General features: G+C 31.3%; 2 protein-coding genes across 2 annotated transcripts; both read left to right on the top strand.

The window, feature by feature from the left end:
• Positions 1–12,275: 12,275 nt before the first annotated feature.
• On the top strand, positions 12,276–16,236 carry LOC135950569 (protein lap1-like). Its single transcript, XM_065500105.1, has 2 exons — positions 12,276–12,864; positions 15,255–16,236. Exons 1-2 carry the CDS (start codon positions 12,408–12,410, stop codon positions 15,749–15,751), a joined length of 954 nt encoding a protein of 317 aa, XP_065356177.1. The 5' UTR covers positions 12,276–12,407; the 3' UTR covers positions 15,752–16,236.
• A 1,815-nt stretch (positions 16,237–18,051) lies between these two features.
• LOC135950970 (protein lap1-like) lies at positions 18,052–20,848 on the top strand. Its single transcript, XM_065500507.1, has one exon. The coding sequence runs from the start codon at positions 18,172–18,174 to the stop codon at positions 20,785–20,787; it is 2,616 nt and encodes an 871-aa protein (XP_065356579.1). The 5' UTR covers positions 18,052–18,171; the 3' UTR covers positions 20,788–20,848.
• The last annotated feature ends 1,203 nt before the right edge of the window (positions 20,849–22,051 follow it).

Here is a 22,051-nt window from a genome sequence, read left to right as displayed (position 1 = left end):
CAGCACGCCCCCGAGAAGATAACAAACTCTGGCCAACAAACTTTTTTGGTTTTACTCATTTTTAAGAGAGTAAATAAAAAATTCTCTCTGAGAATAATTTGCTGCAGAGAAAATTGAGTGTTTTCTGCTTTACAAACCGAATTTTAAGTGCTGCCAAGTTTAAATACACGAATTTACTACTTAATTTATATAAAAGTCAATTAACAGTGAATGCCTGTTCTTCTTCATTTTTGTGCATGGGAGAGGATTTTCGGCCTCTAACAAACTTTTATTCATTTTCTAATAAACTTTACAGTCACTTTAACTAAATTTTTAATTTATTTAAAAATTTATTTAAAATGATAATAAAAAATAAAATAAATTACATTTTTAATTTATATATTAAAAACAAATTTATTTTAAAAAACACTCATGTTATGTATGCTTCAAAAACAAATAATAACGTTTATACAAAAAAATCACTCAAACCACTTTTTAGCCTATTGTTTAAAAATGGGGCCTTGTGCTAAAATTTGGAAAACGGGGCGTGATAGAGGAAGGTCTTGGCTACATTCCGCTATACTTGGTTTTTTCCTGTACGGATAGGCGTTCGAACAAATTGTTCAAAAAACTGTTTTTTGAAAAATCACTCTAACTATTTGTGGACATATATGGCAAGAATGGTTATTTGTGCCAAAATTTGGAAAACGGGACGTGATAGGGCATGTTCTTGGCTACATTTTCCCATACTTGGTTTTTTCCTGTACGGATAGGTGTTCGAACAAATTTTTCAAAAAACTGTTTTTTGAAAAATCACTCAAACTATTTGGGGACATATAGGGTAAAAATGGTTATTTGTGCCAAAATTTGGAAAACGGGGCGTGATAGAGGAAGGTCTTGGCTACATTTCCCCATACATGGTTTTTTCCTGTACGGATAGGTGTTCGAACAAATTTTTCAAAAAACTATTTTTTGAAAAATCAATCAAACTATTTGGGGACATATAGGGCAAAAATGGTTATTTGTGCCAAAATTTGGAAAACGGGGCGTGATAGAGGAAGGTCTTGGCTACATTCCCCCATACATGGTTTTTTCCTGTACGGATAGGTGTTCGAACAAATTTTTCAAAAAACTATTTTTTGAAAAATCACTCAAACTATTTGGGGATATATAGGGCAAAAATGGTTGTTTGTGCCAAAATTTGGAAAACGGGGCGTGATAGAGGAAGGTCTTGGCTACATTTCCTCATACATGGTTTTTTCCTGTACGGATAGGTGTTCGAACAAATTTTTCAAAAAACTGTTTTTTGAAAAATCACTCAAACTATTTGGGGATATATAGGGCAAAAATGGTTGTTTGTGCCAAAATTTGGAAAACGGGACGTGATAGGGCATGTTCTTGGCTACATTTTCCCATACTTGGTTTTTTCCTGTACGGATAGGTGTTCGAACAAATTTTTCAAAAAACTATTTTTTGAAAAATCAATCAAACTATTTGGGGATATATAGGGCAAAAATGGTTGTTTGTGCCAAAATTTGGAAAACGGGGCGTGATAGAGGAAGGTCTTGGCTACATTTCCTCATACATGGTTTTTTCCTGTACGGATAGGTGTTCGAACAAATTTTTCAAAAAACTGTTTTTTGAAAAATCACTCAAACTATTTGGGGACATATAGGGCAAAAATGGTTGTTTGTGCCAAAATTTGGAAAACGGGGCGTGATAGAGGAAGGTCTTGGCTACATTTCCCCATACATGGTTTTTTCCTGTACGGATAGGTGTTCGAACAAATTTTTCAAAAAACTGTTTTTTGAAAAATCACTCAAACTATTTGGGGACATATAGGGCAAAAATGGTTGTTTGTGCCAAAATTTGGAAAACGGGGCGTGATAGAGGAAGGTCTTGGCTACATTTCCCCATACATGGTTTTTTCCTGTACGGATAGGTGTTCGAACAAATTTTTCAAAAAACTATTTTTTGAAAAATCACTCTAACTATTTGTGGACATATATGGCAAGAATGGTTATTTGTGCCAAAATTTGGAAAACGGGACGTGATAGGGCATGTTCTTGGCTACATTTTCCCATACTTGGTTTTTTCCTGTACGGATAGGTGTTCGAACAAATTTTTCAAAAAACTGTTTTTTGAAAAATCACTCAAACTATTTGGGGACATATAGGGCAAAAATGGTTGTTTGTGCCAAAATTTGGAAAACGGGGCGTGATAGAGGAAGGTCTTGGCTACATTTCCCCATACATGGTTTTTTCCTGTACGGATAGGTGTCCGAACAAATTTTTCAAAAAACTATTTTTTGAAAAATCACTCAAACTATTTGGGGACTTATAGGGCGAAAATGGTTGTTTGTGCCAAAATTTGGAAAAGGGGCTGTGATAGGGGATGGTCTTGGCTACATTCCCCCATACCAAGTTTTTTCCTGTACGGATAGGCGTTCGAACACGTTTGTTTATTTCCTTTAAATAAACCGGATACTTTTGATTGCAAATAAAAGCCGTTTGTTTAGTAGTACTCTTTATTTATTTAAAACTAGCTGAACCCTGTCCGCGTTGCTGGCCTTTAGAAAACATTTGTTTTATATTGCATATCGATCTCGATTTTAATATACAGTGTCGGACAAAGTCGGTGAATCAACTTTCAATGTTAATGAATCAATGAATTCAAAAATTCAGTATGGAAATATCTTATTCATGACCCTATGTATAAGCAAACCAAATTGTTTATTACAGACAGAAAATTAAAATCTGACTTTATACTGTTACCTAAAAGGCTTTTCTGAAGACACCGTAAAAATATCATCAAAATAGGTCCAGCCATTTTTGAGTCCATACGGAACATATATACACACATCCATTTTTATGAAATATAGGGCATTAGCGGTATAATGTAAAAATTGGATTTTTACACACCCCTCCGCCCACACACCTAATATCAAAAATCTGTCTGTACAGTGATAACCGCTGGGCTTTTCTGAAGATTCCTTGAAAATTGCATCAAAATCGGTCCAGCCGTTCTTTATATATATAGATGGCATTAGCGGTAAAATGTAAAAATTTGATTTTGCCACGCCTCTCCGCCCACAGACTGATATTGAAAAATCTGACTTTCAGAGTTACCCGCTAGGCTATTCTGAAGATTCCCTGAAATTTTCATCAAAATCGGACCAGCCGTTTTTGAGTTCATTCGGAACATACATACAAACATCCATTTTTATATACATACAGTGAGCCTCAAAAGTGAGTAAACAGCAGCGAATTTTTTGATTTTTTAAGATCATGAAAATCATTATAGTCCGACTTAAATCTATATTTTTCACAACCAAAGATATTATTCAAGCCAATCTCTATCAAACCGAAACTTTAAAATTTTAATCATGGATAAATTTTAGAATTTTCATTATCTTAAAAAATATCCAATAATTTTTGGTGTATACTCACTTTTGCGGCTCACTGTATATAGATAGGGCATTATCGGTATAATGTAAAAATTAGATTTTTACACGCCCCTCCGCCCACAGACCGAATATCAAAAATCTGACTATACAGTGTTACCCGCTGGGCTATTCTGAAGATTCCCTGAAAATTTCATCAAAATCGGTAGAGCCGTTTTTTATATATATAGATGGTATTAGCGGTATAATGTATAAAATTAAAAATGCCACGCCCCTCCGCCCACAGACCGAAAATCAAAAATCTGACCATACAGTGTTACCCACTAGACTATTCTGAAGATTCCCTGAAAATTTCATCAAAATCGGTCCAGCCGTTTTTGAGTTCATTCGGAACATACATACATACATACCCACATACAAACATCCATTTTTATATATATAGATACCGCTAATACCATCTATATATATAAAAAACGGCTCTACCGATTTTGATGAAATTTTCAGGGAATCTTCAGAATAGCCCAGCGGGTAACACTGTATAGTCAGATTTTTGATATTCGGTCTGTGGGCGGAGGGTCGTGTAAAAATCTAATTTTTACATTATACCGATAATGCCCTATCTATATACAGTGAGCCGCAAAAGTGAGTATACACCAAAAATTATTGGATATTTTTTAAGATAATGAAAATTCTAAAATTTATCCATGATTAAAATTTTAAAGTTTCGGTTTGATAGAGATTGGCTTGAATAATATCTTTGGTTGTGAAAAATATAGATTTAAGTCGGACTATAATGATTTTCATGATCTTAAAAAATCAAAAAATTCGCTGCTGTTTACTCACTTTTGAGGCTCACTGTATGTATATAAAAATGGATGTTTGTATGTATGTTCCGAATGAACTCAAAAACGGCTGGTCCGATTTTGATGAAAATTTCAGGGAATCTTCAGAATAGCCTAGCGGGTAACTCTGAAAGTCAGATTTTTCAATATCAGTCTGTGGGCGGAGAGGCGTGGCAAAATCAAATTTTTACATTTTACCGCTAATGCCATCTATATATATAAAGAACGGCTGGACCGATTTTGATGCAATTTTCAAGGAATCTTCAGAAAAGCCCAGCGGTTATCACTGTACAGACAGATTTTTGATATTAGGTGTGTGGGCGGAGGGGTGTGTAAAAATCCAATTTTTACATTATACCGCTAATGCCCTATATTTCATAAAAATGGATGTGTGTATATATGTTCCGTATGGACTCAAAAATGGCTGGACCTATTTTGATGATATTTTTACGGTGTCTTCAGAAAAGCCTTTTAGGTAACAGTATAAAGTCAGATTTTAATTTTCTGTCTGTAATAAACAATTTGGTTTGCTTATACATAGGGTCATGAATAAGATATTTCCATACTGAATTTTTGAATTCATTGATTCATTAACATTGAAAGTTGATTCACCGACTTTGTCCGACACTGTATATTAAAATCGAGATCGATATGCAATATAAAACAAATGTTTTCTAAAGGCCAGCAACGCGGACAGGGTTCAGCTAGTAATGTATAAAATTAAAAATGCCACGCCCCTCCGCCCACAGACCGAAAATCAAAAATCTGACCATACAGTGTTACCCACTAGACTATTCTGAAGATTCCCTGAAAATTTAATCAAAATCGGTCCAGCCGTTTTTGAGTTCATTCGGAACATACATACATACATACATACCCACATACAAACATCCATTTTTATATATATAGATAGATAGATAGATAGATAGATGCCCACAGATATGTTACAGTTTGCTATTACAGCACTGTTATTTAAAAGCATTATTCAACTTTCAGCCGTTAAAATCGTTATATTTGAATTCAAGTACAATTTCGTAACAATATTATTTAATACATTGTCGCCTTGATAATTTCAAAATGCGCATCAATAAATGTATAAACCATTAATTGTTTACAAGATATAGTAAAAAGTCGATTAAAAAAACAAGTCGAATGTTAGAAAAGTTGACTTTTATAAATTACAAAAGGTCGAAAAGTCGACTCTTTAATAGTCGATAAAAGTCAAAAGGTCGAAAAGTCGAGTTTTTGTTTCAACTAATAAATCCTATTATTCCCAAATTAAATTTTACACAAACGAAAAACTTTTAAAGCAAATCAGAAAATGTCTTTATTAGTATTTCAGAAATTTGTAATAATATTTATTAAATTTATTTTATAAAAATTACTATTACATATATTTTTATTGGAAATGGAAATTTCTAAAAAATTAAATAAAATAAGAAATTTCTGAAATATAACCGAAATTTTCTGAAATACAATTAGAAATATCTGAAATACAGTATAAAATATATATTGAAATGTAGTTGTACAAATCACATAGAGCGGAAACTTGAAAAAACACAAACAAAAATATTACTCAAATTAATCACACATACGAGTGTTGTTTTTGTTTTCACATAGTTTTTTCTACTAATACATTCTCACCACTTAGGTTTTTGACATCTGAGTTAGGTCTTTGGCAGGAGAGTGTCCGCTCTATGTCTATTCTCTATGTTTAAAATGTTTGTATGAAAAACACTCAAAAATTATTTGAAAACTGAGTGATTTTCATACAAAAATTATAATATCGTTTTCCTTTCGTGTTTCTGAGTTAGGCCCTTCTTTACAAAAAATTTCATGTAAAAGTTTTCTAATTTCAAGATTTTCAAAAATATTTTCTTAGGAAAATCTGATGTACAAAAAGATTTTCTTAAGAAAGTCAGTTAAATCAGTTGATTTTCTTAAAGGGATGTAGCCAAGACATTCCTCTATCACGCCCCGTTTTCTAAATTTTGGCACAAATTACCATTTTTAACCAATTAGGCCAATAGGCCAATATTTTTCAAAAAATAGTTTTTTGAAAAATTTGTTCGAACACCTATCCGTGCAGGATAAAACCAAGTATAGTGGAATGTAGCCAAGACCATCTCCTATCACGTCCCGTTTTCCTAATTTTGGCACAAATAACCATTCTTGCCCTATATGTCCCAAAATAGTTTGAGTGATTTTTCAAGAAACAGTTTTTTGAAAAATTTGTTCGAACGCCTATCCGCACAGTAAAAAACCAAGTATGGGAAAATGTAGCCAAGATCATCCCCTATCACAGCCCGTTTTCCAAATTTTGGCACAAACAACCATTTTTGCCCTATATGTCCCCAAATAGTTTGAGTGATTTTTCAAAAAATAGTTTTTTGAAAAATTTGTTCGAACACCTATCCGTACAGGAAAAAACCATGTATGGGGAAATGTAGCCAAGACCTTCCTCTATCACGCTCCGTTTTCCAAATTTTGGCACAAACAACCATTTTTGCCCTATATGTCCCCAAATAGTTTGAGTGATTTTTCAAAAAACAGTTTTTTGAAAAATTTGTTCGAACACCTATCCGTACAGGAAAAAACCATGTATGGGGAAATGTAGCCAAGACCTTCCTCTATCACGCCCCGTTTTCCAAATTTAGGCACAAACAACCATTTTTGCCCTATATGTCCCCAAATAGTTTGAGTGATTTTTCAAGAAACAGTTTTTTGAAAAATTTGTTCGAACGCCTATCCGTACAGTAAAAAACCAAGTATGGGAAAATGTAGCCAAGATCATCCCCTATCACAGCCCTTTTTCCAAATTTTGGCACAAACAACCATTTTCGCCCTATAAGTCCCCAAATAGTTTGAGTGATTTTTCAAAAAATAGTTTTTTGAAAAATTTGTTCGAACGCCTATCCGTACAGGAAAAAACCATGTATGGGGAAATGTAGCCAAGACCTTCCTCTATCACGCCCCGTTTTCCAAATTTTAGCACAAGGCCCCATTTGTGGTTTGAGTGATTTTTTTGTATAAACGTTATTATATGCTTTTGAAGCATACATAACATGAGTGTTTTTTAAAATTATTTTTTTTTAATATATAAATTAAAAATGTAATTTATTTTATTTTTATACCCTTCAGCTTCGTGAGAAGGGTATATATAAGTTTGTCATTCCGTTTGTAATTTCTACATTTTTCATTTCCGACCCTATAAAGTATATATATTCTGGATCCTTATAGATAGCGGAGTCGATTAAGCCATGTCCGTCTGTCTGTCTGTCTGTCTGTCTGTCTGTCTGTCTGTCCGTCTGTCTGTCTGTCTGTCTGTCTGTTGAAATCAATTTTCTGAAGGCCCCAGATATCTCCGGGATCCAAATCTTCAACAATTCTGTCAGACATACTTTCGAGAATTTTGCTATTTAAAATCAGCAAAATCCGTCCATAAATAACGGAGATATGAACAAAAATCCGAGACAACCTCTGAAAATTTCATCAAAAAACACAATGTATTGCATGCTTTGACAAAAAAACAACAAAACGTATGGTTGGATGTGCAAGCTTTGCGTATTTTGTTTTTTTTTGTGTTTTGTTTCTTTTGGAGTTGTTGTTGTTTTTTATACAACTAAACTTTTGTTTGGTTGTGTGTTGGTTTTTTTGACAAAAAATCAACAAATCGTATGTTTGAATGTGCATGTTTTGCGTATTTTGTTTTTCTTTTGTGTTTTGTTTCTTTTGGCGTTGTTGTTGTTATACCCTTCAGCTTCGTGAGAAGGGTATATATAAGTTTTTTTTATACAATTTCATTTTTTATACAGTTTCATTGCTTTGCGTATTTTGTTTTTGTTTTTTCTTTTGGTGTTCTGTTTCGTTTGGCGTTGTTGTTGTTTTTTGTGTTCTTGATAAATTTAGGATGCTGTACGCTGAAAGTGGGCAATGTACATACATATCTACATATATATGTACTAATTATAAAAAATAATAATGCATCCACAACAAAGGTGAAGGGTATATAAGATTCGGCATAGCCGAATATAGCACTCTTACTTGTTTATTATCATTTTAAATAAATTAAAAATTTAGTTAAAGTGACTGTAAAGTTTGTTAGAAAATGAATAAAAGTTTGTTAGAGGCCGAAAATCCTCTCCCATGCACAAAAATGAAGAAGAATGGGCATTCAATGTTGATTGATAGTTTATATAAATTAAATAGTAAATTCGTGTATTTAAACTTGGCAGCACTGAAAATTCAGTTTGTAAAGCAGAAACCACTCAATTCTCTGCATCAAATTATTCTCAGAGAGTATTTTTTATTTACTCTCTTCAATATGAGTGAAAACAAAAAAGTTTGTTCAAAAAGTTTGTTATTTTCACGGGTATCGGCAGCACAGCTGATTATAGAAATAGCACGCACAAATGTCAAACTACATATATAAAAAATATTCGCCCGTACGTCCGTATGTCAAACTCTATATATAAAAAATAAGTGAATTCGCTTGTATTTATTTCAATTCGCCACTGCTGTCACCTTGTTATATACGCCTTGTAATGTCATACACTTAAAATAAGAACAAAATAAAGAATGTTTAGATTTAGAATTTTTGCCAGATATAACCAATTTATTAAATGAATGTAATTTAAATTTTAAGGAAATAAAAAAATATACATTCTACGACCGAAATTCTCTCAATTTTTTTTATTTATTTCTGACTTTGTTGTTTTGTGTTCAATTGTAATTGAAACGCGTGTGTTTGCTATGCTTCGTCCAAAAACCAACAAACAACAATGCTTAATGAATTTCTGAAAAAATGAGGCATTTGTTATGCTCTTTTAAAGAGAATAAGAATATGTGTGTTGTAGTGAATGGTATGAAAAGCTAATCGATTTTCGACTTTTCGATCAACTATTTTCATTTCGATTTTTACAGTCGATTAATTGAACCCAATAATCGACCTGCATTTTTGGGAACTACAGTAAATGACCCATATACGCTATAATTACGTATGTGGAGATGCTCATTTAAACCGTAACGGCAAACATTTGACAACAATTTTATGGAACAAATTTGTCGCATTAAAAAATGAGGTGCTCCATGAATATTTTCCGATGTCAGCTGAAGATGAATATATTGCAAATTTTAATGAAAGCAAAAACGTAGACAATACTAAAAATTCCGGAATTTTATTTCTATTTCGATTAATCGTTATCAAAAATCGATTTCAGCATAAAAATAGGAGTATATAATCGATCACGGAATAATCGTTTTTAAACCCTGAAAATCGAATTTCGACCATAATCGTAATCGATTTACCATTCACTAGTGTGTTCAAGGCGAATCTATAGAAGGTGACGACAGAAGAACAGCTGATTATTTTTTTTATTCAGTTGTTTAGACAAGTGAACTGTCAATTCACTTGTGTTTGTTGTGGCGAAAAATACAACAAACCCAAAAGCAAAAACAACCACAGGCAACTTTGACAGTTCACTTATCTTTTTACAAAAACAAAGTACCTGTTGTTTTTGTATATGTTGTATTTGTTGTAGTTCTGTCGTCACCTTCTATAAATTCGCCTTGAGTGTGTTGTTCAAGGTGCATTTAATAAGGTGCCATCGGCAGCACAGCTGATTATAGAAATAGCACGCACAAATGTCAAACTACATATATAAAAAATATTCGCCCGTACGTCCGTATGTCAAACTGTATATATAAAAAATAAGTGAATTCGCCTGTATTTATTTCAATTCGCCACTGCTGTCACCTTGTTAAATACGCCTTGGTGTTGTTCGTCTGCACAATTGTGCTATGAAATGACAATCCCTGCAATCAGTGCTGCCAACTTTTTTTTGGAGAAATCGTCAATTTTTAAAAAAAAAATCGTCAAAATCGTCAAGTTATGCTGGGTATACACGATACTATTTTTCGTACTAATCGTAGTATGAGTTGAAGTACGATTTTGTGATAGACGTTACTATAAATCGTACTATTTCCTTTGAAAAAAATGACAAGTAATAAAAATATCACAAAAATCAAAAATTTTTGATTTTCATACTTCGTTAGTACGACAACATGATACACGTTACTAATTTCATACTTATACGACTTATCGTAACGTGTATACCTAGCATTAAAAAGAAAAATATCGTCAAGACAAAAATACATTAAAAATACCAAAAACATTTTTTTATTAACTATTTAAATATTTTTATTTTATTTACATGTAAATAAAGTTATTATTTAATAAAAAAAAATAATTAATTTTGGTATTATGTGACTTTACTCTGGTACATTTCTGTTTGACATTTTTTTAATAAGTCATTTTTAATTGCTATATTAAAACACTGAGAATTATTTAACTTAAGATAATCTTTTGAAAACAAAATTCCTTATAATGTTGAAGAATCCAAAGCATTTCTGATTTTTGTTCTATTTAAATTTACAATATTAAAAATTCTTTCAACGTTGGCCGACGAATGTGGTATGTCGGAAGGCCATTGCATTATTGACTCTCTTTAAAATAGAAATATTTTTCCAATGTTTGGAGTTCGGTGAATTTCATATTACGTAATTCTCGAACTTCATTATCAAGTTCTTTTCCATTTAATAAATTTGGAATAAGTTTGGCCAATTGGAAAATTTAATATTTTTTTGTTGAATGTAGTTTAATCCTTCTAAAAGTTTATCGCCAAAATCAAAACGTTTTAAAATTTGTGAAACCAATTCAATATAAAATTGGACGCTGTCTGCCTTTCAATTTGTACATTGCAAAAGGGGACTTACAATATTTTAATTTTAGGAAAAAAGGTTACCAGGTTTTTCTTTTAAAAAATCGTCATTTTTGTTCGCGGGAAAAATGAAAAATCGTCAATCGTCATTTTAATAAATTTGACTTAAAAAATCGTCAAAATGACGATAAATCGTCAAAGTTGGCAGCGCTGCCTGCAATAAACACTTGTTCAAGGCGAATTTATACAAGGTGGAGCAAGGCGTATTTATCAAGGTGACAGCAGTGGCGAATTGAAATAAATACAGGCGAATTCACTTATTTTTTATATATAGATTTTGACATACGGACGTACGGGCGAATATTTTTTATATATGTAGTTTGACATTTGTGCGTGCTATTTCTATAATCAGCTGTGCTGCCGATGGCACCTTATTAAATGCACCTTGATGTAGATATTTAAAATGACGATTGACGAATTGAAATAAATACAGGCGAATTCACTTATTTTTTATATATAGAGTTTGACATACGGACGTACGGGCGAATATTTTTTATATATGTAGTTTGACATTTGTGCGAGCTATTTCTATAATCAGCTGTGCTGCCGATGGCACCTTATTAAATGCACCTTGATCTACATATTCTAATAGTGCATTTACACCGAGGCGAAATCTAGTGGATTTTAATTGAAATCTTGTTCAAAATCAATACCCTTTACACCGCTGTTTTCTGACATTTAGCAAGATTTCATTTAATAACAAAAACAGCTGACTAACAAAACTCGCAGTAAATAAGTAAATTTTTAGTATTATAATTTATAAATTTAACTTTTATTCATATTTGCATCCATTGAAAATATTTATCAAACGCTAAAATTGTTCCTCACTTTTTATATTATTTTTTTTATTTGTATCTGTCACATTTTACTTGTACAGTGCTGTATTTTTTAGTCCGTTATGAAGAAATTCACAGTTGCATCACTTGGCACTGAGTAGATTTGAGGAGATTTCCCCAAAATCTAGTTATGAAGTAGATTTCATTTTGTATGGGAAATCTCGTCAAAATAACTAGATTTGGCTCGAAATCTCATATGTACTAGATTTCGCTTCGGTGTAAATGCACTATAAGCTTATTAACAAAATATTTATTGTTTACATAAATAAGTAAAGCCCTCACAATTCAAGTATCTACACTTTATTAAGTTTAAATACTTATTTGTTTAATTTTTCATTTTGGTTTTTTGACATTTGTTAAGACCAATCGGTGTTTTTGTAGAACTGACACCACCTTGTATAAATTCGCCTTGCACTTGTTAAAAGATATTTTATAATGTATAAGTTTTTGCAAGTGAATTTGTTTACATTGAAGAGATTTGTTAGAACGACTGCAAATTAGAATATAACAAATACATAATATGTGCCTTTAAAAAACAATAACTTTTGCTAGTAATGATACCAAGACAATGTCATTATCAAAATTGTTCCCTTGTTTTCAATTTCGATTGGAAGACAACATTAATAAATTAGACTACAGTAATAATATATTGTCGGAGGGATTTCCTCAAGTGTGGCAATATGAAAGAACTTTGGAAGAATTGAATGTGATGTCAACACGGATCAACTATTTTCCGCCGCAACTATTTTATTGTCAAGGACTTAAGATTATATTAGCCAATAACAATAGCTTAGAAAGTATCCCAGAAGCCATCGGATCATTACGTCAGTTACAGCAGCTAAACTTAAGTAGAAATTTTATTTCGAATGTTCCCGACAACATAAAATCCTGTAAGAATTTAACACACTTGGATCTCAGTTGCAATATGTTGCAAAAACTGCCCGATGCTATAACATGTCTGATTTCATTGCAAGAGATTATTTTAAATGAAACATATTTAGAGTTTTTGCCAGCTAATTTTGGACGTTAAATACGCCTTGGTGTTGTTCGTCTGCACAATTGTGCTATGAAATGACAATCCCTGCAATCAGTGCTGCCAACTTTTTTTTGGAGAAATCGTCAATTTTTAAAAAAAAAATCGTCAAAATCGTCAAGTTATGCTGGGTATACACGATACTATTTTTCGTACTAATCGTAGTATGAGTTGAAGTACGATTTTGTGATAGACGTTACTATAAATCGTACTATTTCCTTTGAAAAAAATGACAAGTAATAAAAATATCACAAAAATCAAAAATTTTTGATTTTCATACTTCGTTAGTACGACAACATGATACACGTTACTAATTTCATACTTATACGACTTATCGTAACGTGTATACCTAGCATTAAAAAGAAAAATATCGTCAAGACAAAAATACATTAAAAATACCAAAAACATTTTTTTATTAACTATTTAAATATTTTTATTTTATTTACATGTAAATAAAGTTATTATTTAATAAAAAAAAATAATTAATTTTGGTATTATGTGACTTTACTCTGGTACATTTCTGTTTGACATTTTTTTAATAAGTCATTTTTAATTGCTATATTAAAACACTGAGAATTATTTAACTTAAGATAATCTTTTGAAAACAAAATTCCTTATAATGTTGAAGAATCCAAAGCATTTCTGATTTTTGTTCTATTTAAATTTACAATATTAAAAATTCTTTCAACGTTGGCCGACGAATGTGGTATGTCGGAAGGCCATTGCATTATTGACTCTCTTTAAAATAGAAATATTTTTCCAATGTTTGGAGTTCGGTGAATTTCATATTACGTAATTCTCGAACTTCATTATCAAGTTCTTTTCCATTTAATAAATTTGGAATAAGTTTGGCCAATTGGAAAATTTAATATTTTTTTGTTGAATGTAGTTTAATCCTTCTAAAAGTTTATCGCCAAAATCAAAACGTTTTAAAATTTGTGAAACCAATTCAATATAAAATTGGACGCTGTCTGCCTTTCAATTTGTACATTGCAAAAGGGGACTTACAATATTTTAATTTTAGGAAAAAAGGTTACCAGGTTTTTCTTTTAAAAAATCGTCATTTTTGTTCGCGGGAAAAATGAAAAATCGTCAATCGTCATTTTAATAAATTTGACTTAAAAAATCGTCAAAATGACGATAAATCGTCAAAGTTGGCAGCGCTGCCTGCAATAAACACTTGTTCAAGGCGAATTTATACAAGGTGGAGCAAGGCGTATTTATCAAGGTGACAGCAGTGGCGAATTGAAATAAATACAGGCGAATTCACTTATTTTTTATATATAGATTTTGACATACGGACGTACGGGCGAATATTTTTTATATATGTAGTTTGACATTTGTGCGTGCTATTTCTATAATCAGCTGTGCTGCCGATGGCACCTTATTAAATGCACCTTGATGTAGATATTTAAAATGACGATTGACGAATTGAAATAAATACAGGCGAATTCACTTATTTTTTATATATAGAGTTTGACATACGGACGTACGGGCGAATATTTTTTATATATGTAGTTTGACATTTGTGCGAGCTATTTCTATAATCAGCTGTGCTGCCGATGGCACCTTATTAAATGCACCTTGATCTACATATTCTAATAGTGCATTTACACCGAGGCGAAATCTAGTGGATTTTAATTGAAATCTTGTTCAAAATCAATACCCTTTACACCGCTGTTTTCTGACATTTAGCAAGATTTCATTTAATAACAAAAACAGCTGACTAACAAAACTCGCAGTAAATAAGTAAATTTTTAGTATTATAATTTATAAATTTAACTTTTATTCATATTTGCATCCATTGAAAATATTTATCAAACGCTAAAATTGTTCCTCACTTTTTATATTATTTTTTTTATTTGTATCTGTCACATTTTACTTGTACAGTGCTGTATTTTTTAGTCCGTTATGAAGAAATTCACAGTTGCATCACTTGGCACTGAGTAGATTTGAGGAGATTTCCCCAAAATCTAGTTATGAAGTAGATTTCATTTTGTATGGGAAATCTCGTCAAAATAACTAGATTTGGCTCGAAATCTCATATGTACTAGATTTCGCTTCGGTGTAAATGCACTATAAGCTTATTAACAAAATATTTATTGTTTACATAAATAAGTAAAGCCCTCACAATTCAAGTATCTACACTTTATTAAGTTTAAATACTTATTTGTTTAATTTTTCATTTTGGTTTTTTGACATTTGTTAAGACCAATCGGTGTTTTTGTAGAACTGACACCACCTTGTATAAATTCGCCTTGCACTTGTTAAAAGATATTTTATAATGTATAAGTTTTTGCAAGTGAATTTGTTTACATTGAAGAGATTTGTTAGAACGACTGCAAATTAGAATATAACAAATACATAATATGTGCCTTTAAAAAACAATAACTTTTGCTAGTAATGATACCAAGACAATGTCATTATCAAAATTGTTCCCTTGTTTTCAATTTCGATTGGAAGACAACATTAATAAATTAGACTACAGTAATAATATATTGTCGGAGGGATTTCCTCAAGTGTGGCAATATGAAAGAACTTTGGAAGAATTGAATGTGATGTCAACACGGATCAACTATTTTCCGCCGCAACTATTTTATTGTCAAGGACTTAAGATTATATTAGCCAATAACAATAGCTTAGAAAGTATCCCAGAAGCCATCGGATCATTACGTCAGTTACAGCAGCTAAACTTAAGTAGAAATTTTATTTCGAATGTTCCCGACAACATAAAATCCTGTAAGAATTTAACACACTTGGATCTCAGTTGCAATATGTTGCAAAAACTGCCCGATGCTATAACATGTCTGATTTCATTGCAAGAGATTATTTTAAATGAAACATATTTAGAGTTTTTGCCAGCTAATTTTGGACGTTAAATACGCCTTGGTGTTGTTCGTCTGCACAATTGTGCTATGAAATGACAATCCCTGCAATCAGTGCTGCCAACTTTTTTTTGGAGAAATCGTCAATTTTTAAAAAAAAAATCGTCAAAATCGTCAAGTTATGCTGGGTATACACGATACTATTTTTCGTACTAATCGTAGTATGAGTTGAAGTACGATTTTGTGATAGACGTTACTATAAATCGTACTATTTCCTTTGAAAAAAATGACAAGTAATAAAAATATCACAAAAATCAAAAATTTTTGATTTTCATACTTCGTTAGTACGACAACATGATACACGTTACTAATTTCATACTTATACGACTTATCGTAACGTGTATACCTAGCATTAAAAAGAAAAATATCGTCAAGACAAAAATACATTAAAAATACCAAAAACATTTTTTTATTAACTATTTAAATATTTTTATTTTATTTACATGTAAATAAAGTTATTATTTAATAAAAAAAAATAATTAATTTTGGTATTATGTGACTTTACTCTGGTACATTTCTGTTTGACATTTTTTTAATAAGTCATTTTTAATTTCTATATTAAAACACTGAGAATTATTTAACTTAAGATAATCTTTTGAAAACAAAATTCCTTATAATGTTGAAGAATCCAAAGCATTTCTGATTTTTGTTCTATTTAAATTTACAATATTAAAAATTCTTTCAACGTTGGCCGACGAATGTGGTATGTCGGAAGGCCATTGCATTATTGACTCTCTTTAAAATAGAAATATTTTTCCAATGTTTGGAGTTCGGTGAATTTCATATTACGTAATTCTCGAACTTCATTATCAAGTTCTTTTCCATTTAATAAATTTGGAATAAGTTTGGCCAATTGGAAAATTTAATATTTTTTTGTTGAATGTAGTTTAATCCTTCTAAAAGTTTATCGCCAAAATCAAAACGTTTTAAAATTTGTGAAACCAATTCAATATAAAATTGGACGCTGTCTGCCTTTCAATTTGTACATTGCAAAAGGGGACTTACAATATTTTAATTTTAGGAAAAAAGGTTACCAGGTTTTTCTTTTAAAAAATCGTCATTTTTGTTCGCGGGAAAAATGAAAAATCGTCAATCGTCATTTTAATAAATTTGACTTAAAAAATCGTCAAAATGACGATAAATCGTCAAAGTTGGCAGCGCTGCCTGCAATAAACACTTGTTCAAGGCGAATTTATACAAGGTGGAGCAAGGCGTATTTATCAAGGTGACAGCAGTGGCGAATTGAAATAAATACAGGCGAATTCACTTATTTTTTATATATAGATTTTGACATACGGACGTACGGGCGAATATTTTTTATATATGTAGTTTGACATTTGTGCGTGCTATTTCTATAATCAGCTGTGCTGCCGATGGCACCTTATTAAATGCACCTTGATGTAGATATTTAAAATGACGATTGACGAATTGAAATAAATACAGGCGAATTCACTTATTTTTTATATATAGAGTTTGACATACGGACGTACGGGCGAATATTTTTTATATATGTAGTTTGACATTTGTGCGAGCTATTTCTATAATCAGCTGTGCTGCCGATGGCACCTTATTAAATGCACCTTGATCTACATATTCTAATAGTGCATTTACACCGAGGCGAAATCTAGTGGATTTTAATTGAAATCTTGTTCAAAATCAATACCCTTTACACCGCTGTTTTCTGACATTTAGCAAGATTTCATTTAATAACAAAAACAGCTGACTAACAAAACTCGCAGTAAATAAGTAAATTTTTAGTATTATAATTTATAAATTTAACTTTTATTCATATTTGCATCCATTGAAAATATTTATCAAACGCTAAAATTGTTCCTCACTTTTTATATTATTTTTTTTATTTGTATCTGTCACATTTTACTTGTACAGTGCTGTATTTTTTAGTCCGTTATGAAGAAATTCACAGTTGCATCACTTGGCACTGAGTAGATTTGAGGAGATTTCCCCAAAATCTAGTTATGAAGTAGATTTCATTTTGTATGGGAAATCTCGTCAAAATAACTAGATTTGGCTCGAAATCTCATATGTACTAGATTTCGCTTCGGTGTAAATGCACTATAAGCTTATTAACAAAATATTTATTGTTTACATAAATAAGTAAAGCCCTCACAATTCAAGTATCTACACTTTATTAAGTTTAAATACTTATTTGTTTAATTTTTCATTTTGGTTTTTTGACATTTGTTAAGACCAATCGGTGTTTTTGTAGAACTGACACCACCTTGTATAAATTCGCCTTGCACTTGTTAAAAGATATTTTATAATGTATAAGTTTTTGCAAGTGAATTTGTTTACATTGAAGAGATTTGTTAGAACGACTGCAAATTAGAATATAACAAATACATAATATGTGCCTTTAAAAAACAATAACTTTTGCTAGTAATGATACCAAGACAATGTCATTATCAAAATTGTTCCCTTGTTTTCAATTTCGATTGGAAGACAACATTAATAAATTAGACTACAGTAATAATATATTGTCGGAGGGATTTCCTCAAGTGTGGCAATATGAAAGAACTTTGGAAGAATTGAATGTGATGTCAACACGGATCAACTATTTTCCGCCGCAACTATTTTATTGTCAAGGACTTAAGATTATATTAGCCAATAACAATAGCTTAGAAAGTATCCCAGAAGCCATCGGATCATTACGTCAGTTACAGCAGCTAAACTTAAGTAGAAATTTTATTTCGAATGTTCCCGACAACATAAAATCCTGTAAGAATTTAACACACTTGGATCTCAGTTGCAATATGTTGCAAAAACTGCCCGATGCTATAACATGTCTGATTTCATTGCAAGAGATTATTTTAAATGAAACATATTTAGAGTTTTTGCCAGCTAATTTTGGACGTTTGGTAAATTTGCGAATAGTAGAACTGCGTTCAAACAATTTAATATCACTGCCGAAATCGATGCAGCGGTTAACTAACTTACAACGTCTTGATATTGGATGTAATGAGTTTACGAAAATGCCAGAAGTGATAGGCGAATTAAAGCAATTGCGTGAATTTTGGTTTGATTTCAATCAAATTCAAAATTTGCCTCTACAGATTGGCAAATTAAGGGAGTTAGTTCATTTTGATGGAAATGGAAACTGCTTAAGCTACTTGCCAAATGAAATTGATAATTGGCGTAATTTGGAAGTATTCTCAGTATCAATTAATAATTTAACAACACTTCCCAACAGTGTTGGTATGCTAAAGTCATTGGTAACGTTAAAATGTGAATCGAATGAATTAACTGAACTGCCAGGAAGCATATCAAATTTGGAAAATTTGGAAGAATTAGTTTTGAGCCATAATAAACTGGTTCGCTTGCCAAATACAATAGGAATGTTAAGAAAGTTGCGGTATTTATTTGCTGATGATAATAATTTGCAGAAACTACCTGACGAAATATGCTCTTGTTCCGTACTAAGTGTTCTTAGTATTAGCCGAAATAATATAGCTGCCTTGCCCGACAATATAGGGCATTTAACAAATCTCAAAGTTTTGAATATTGTTCAAAATAATATTGATACTTTGCCTATTACGCTTTTAAGTTTAGTAAATTTGACATCTTTATGGATTAGCTGTAACCAATCTCAACCTCTGATGCCACTGCAGTATACAGACATTTCAAAAAAAACCCAATTGACCTGTTATATGCTACCTCAGTTGGGTATTAGGCAAAAACTATCCCATCAAAATAATATTGATAAAGATGCCAAGAACGACATTCAAATGGTACAACTATTAGACAAAGCAGCTGAATGTACTACTTCCAAACGTCGAATATGGTTTGCTGAAGAAACTACAGTATTACAAACAGATCCACAAATAACACTGATGTCTTTGACAAGATCGACACCGAAAATGCGTAGCAATTCCAATAAAGATATCGTATCATATACTAATATCTCCGGACCTCAATTAACAAAAAGTCCTTGTGAAATAACATCTGAAAATACAAACTTAGTACCCCTGATTAATTCTAAAGACTTTCTAATGCGGTCACCAACACCATACCCCAAGGAATTACGTTTGATGTCAAAATATGTACAGGTTAATCAAGAAAGAAATTTTAATAGTTGCAATAATGAAAGCGAGGAAAGTTTTTATGAAGAAAATAGTTATGAACATGCCTCGACATCTTTGCTACAATCTAAGAGTAATAACTTTAAGAATGATCATGAAAGATGGACTTATAATAATTCTGTAGAACAGCCGCTTTATGAAACTAACAATGAATCATATAATTTAAAAATCAGAAGTAAAGATATCGACGGAAACTTACAGACTTATTCACCACAAATACAAAACCATAGTGTAGAAATGGAACAGCATTTACAAATACGACAAGAATTCGCAGCTAATCATCATCAACAATTTGTTAGTCTAGACAACAGTCCAATACCTCCTCCTTATCACGTTGCACGATGCTTCACAAAAAAGAGTGTTGAAGATTTAACAAAATATGAATTTTTACGAAAACGACAAGAGCAGCATCATAATTACCACCAAAATACTGACAATAACCAACAATGCCTACGAAACAATACAGATTCCAAGTCTGAACTAAAATTTGATCATCAAAATAATTTAACAATTCAAAAATTTGAACAGAAGGAGGGAGAAGGAGCCGATAGTTCTATGACATTTATTGCAAATGGAAGAAATGAATTTTTAGATACGCCAGACACGGCGCAAACTTCTAATTGCCTTACAAAAAATAAAAAATGTAAATCGAGAACTAAGTGGCTTTTTGGCGTCCATAGAAATCCAAGAGTGATACAGGTCAATATTGGTTGCGAAAATGGTCAAGACTTTGCGATTGATATTTTGCCTAATAAGGAAGGAATATTCGTTGTCTCAACGGTTTCAAATTCAAATGCAGCACAATTAATACACCCATTTGACAAACTACTTGAAGTGGATGGTGTCGACTTCACAAATATAAGTATAAATGAAGCAAGGCAAGTATTAGAAAATTCTCGTCCATCAATATCCATAATGCTATCGCGCAAATAATACATAGAGTAATATTAACTAAAATATTCTAAATATAGTTATAATATTTAAAATACTTTAACCGTTATGTGTTTTATTGCAACAAAGTAGGGTAGGTTTCCTAATAGGAAAAAAATGTAAACAAATATTTGTATAAAAATGAGGGGACATTTTATTTGCTTGAAATGTGCTTGTGAAATTATTCTCTTATTTAATATGATAGTATAAAAAAGAAAACCAGTCTCAATTCATTTTGTTTTCATAAAAACAATATGATTTTTAATATTTTTGCAATTTTACTGATGGTAGATGTTGCAAGTGTGAACAAATCTTTCATGTTTTCAACATCTTCCATACGTTTCTCCTAAATGTACGCAATAGGGTTTTTACACTTACGTACATTTAGGAGAAACGTATGGAAGATGTTGAAAACTTGAAAGATTTGTTCACACTTGCAACATCTAACATCTACCATCAGTAAAATTGCAAAAATATTAAAAATCATATTGTTTTTATGAAAACAAAATGAATTGAGACTGGTTTTCTTTTTTATACTATCATATTAAATAAGAGAATAATTTCACAAGCACATTTCAAGCAAATAAAATGTCCCCTCATTTTTATACAAATATTTGTTTACATTTTTTTCTTAATATAAATGCCATTTTATTAGTGGTGACACTAAAATAATCGAAAGATGTTAGGTGGAACGAAATGAGATAGGAACATTTTTTAAAGATGTAGAAAGCTGTTGACAGGTGTTTCGTACTTTTTCAAAATTCGAAACATTTAGGGGAGAAAACGGGTAAAAACTGTATTTTGGTACTTTTTTTGCACCCTATGTATCTTTTAAACCAATAAACATAGAAACAAATTTTAAATCGTATTCTTTAACTATCAAAAAATAAAAAATATAAGTTTGGTACTTTTTGGAAGTTCGAACCCTTAAGGGATAAAAACTGTGTTTATTTTTGGTACTTTTTCATAAAATATGTTTTTCTATAATCTGACATAGACATACGAATATTTAATTATGATCTCCCACCACGATACAGAAATTTATTTGAATAAAATTTTACCAAAGCAATGGGGATAAAAAAGGTACTAAAATGGGGATAAAATCGGGAAAATACATTTTATTTGAAATTATTAAGCCAATTTTGATAATTTTTTTAACATTGGTTCCTAGATTCATACAAAAATTAACTAACAGGGTGTTATTTGGAACTCGAGTGCCAAGGTGTATATTGGGCCAAATCCGGGTAAACAGTTTGGTACTTTTTTT

The sequence above is a fragment of the Calliphora vicina genome, chromosome 2 (genome assembly GCF_958450345.1).
Source record: "Calliphora vicina chromosome 2, idCalVici1.1, whole genome shotgun sequence".
Lineage (NCBI taxonomy): Eukaryota > Metazoa > Arthropoda > Insecta > Diptera > Calliphoridae > Calliphora > Calliphora vicina.
The sequence above is the reverse complement of the archived record's forward strand: the minus strand, read 5'-3'. Positions and strand labels throughout refer to the sequence as shown.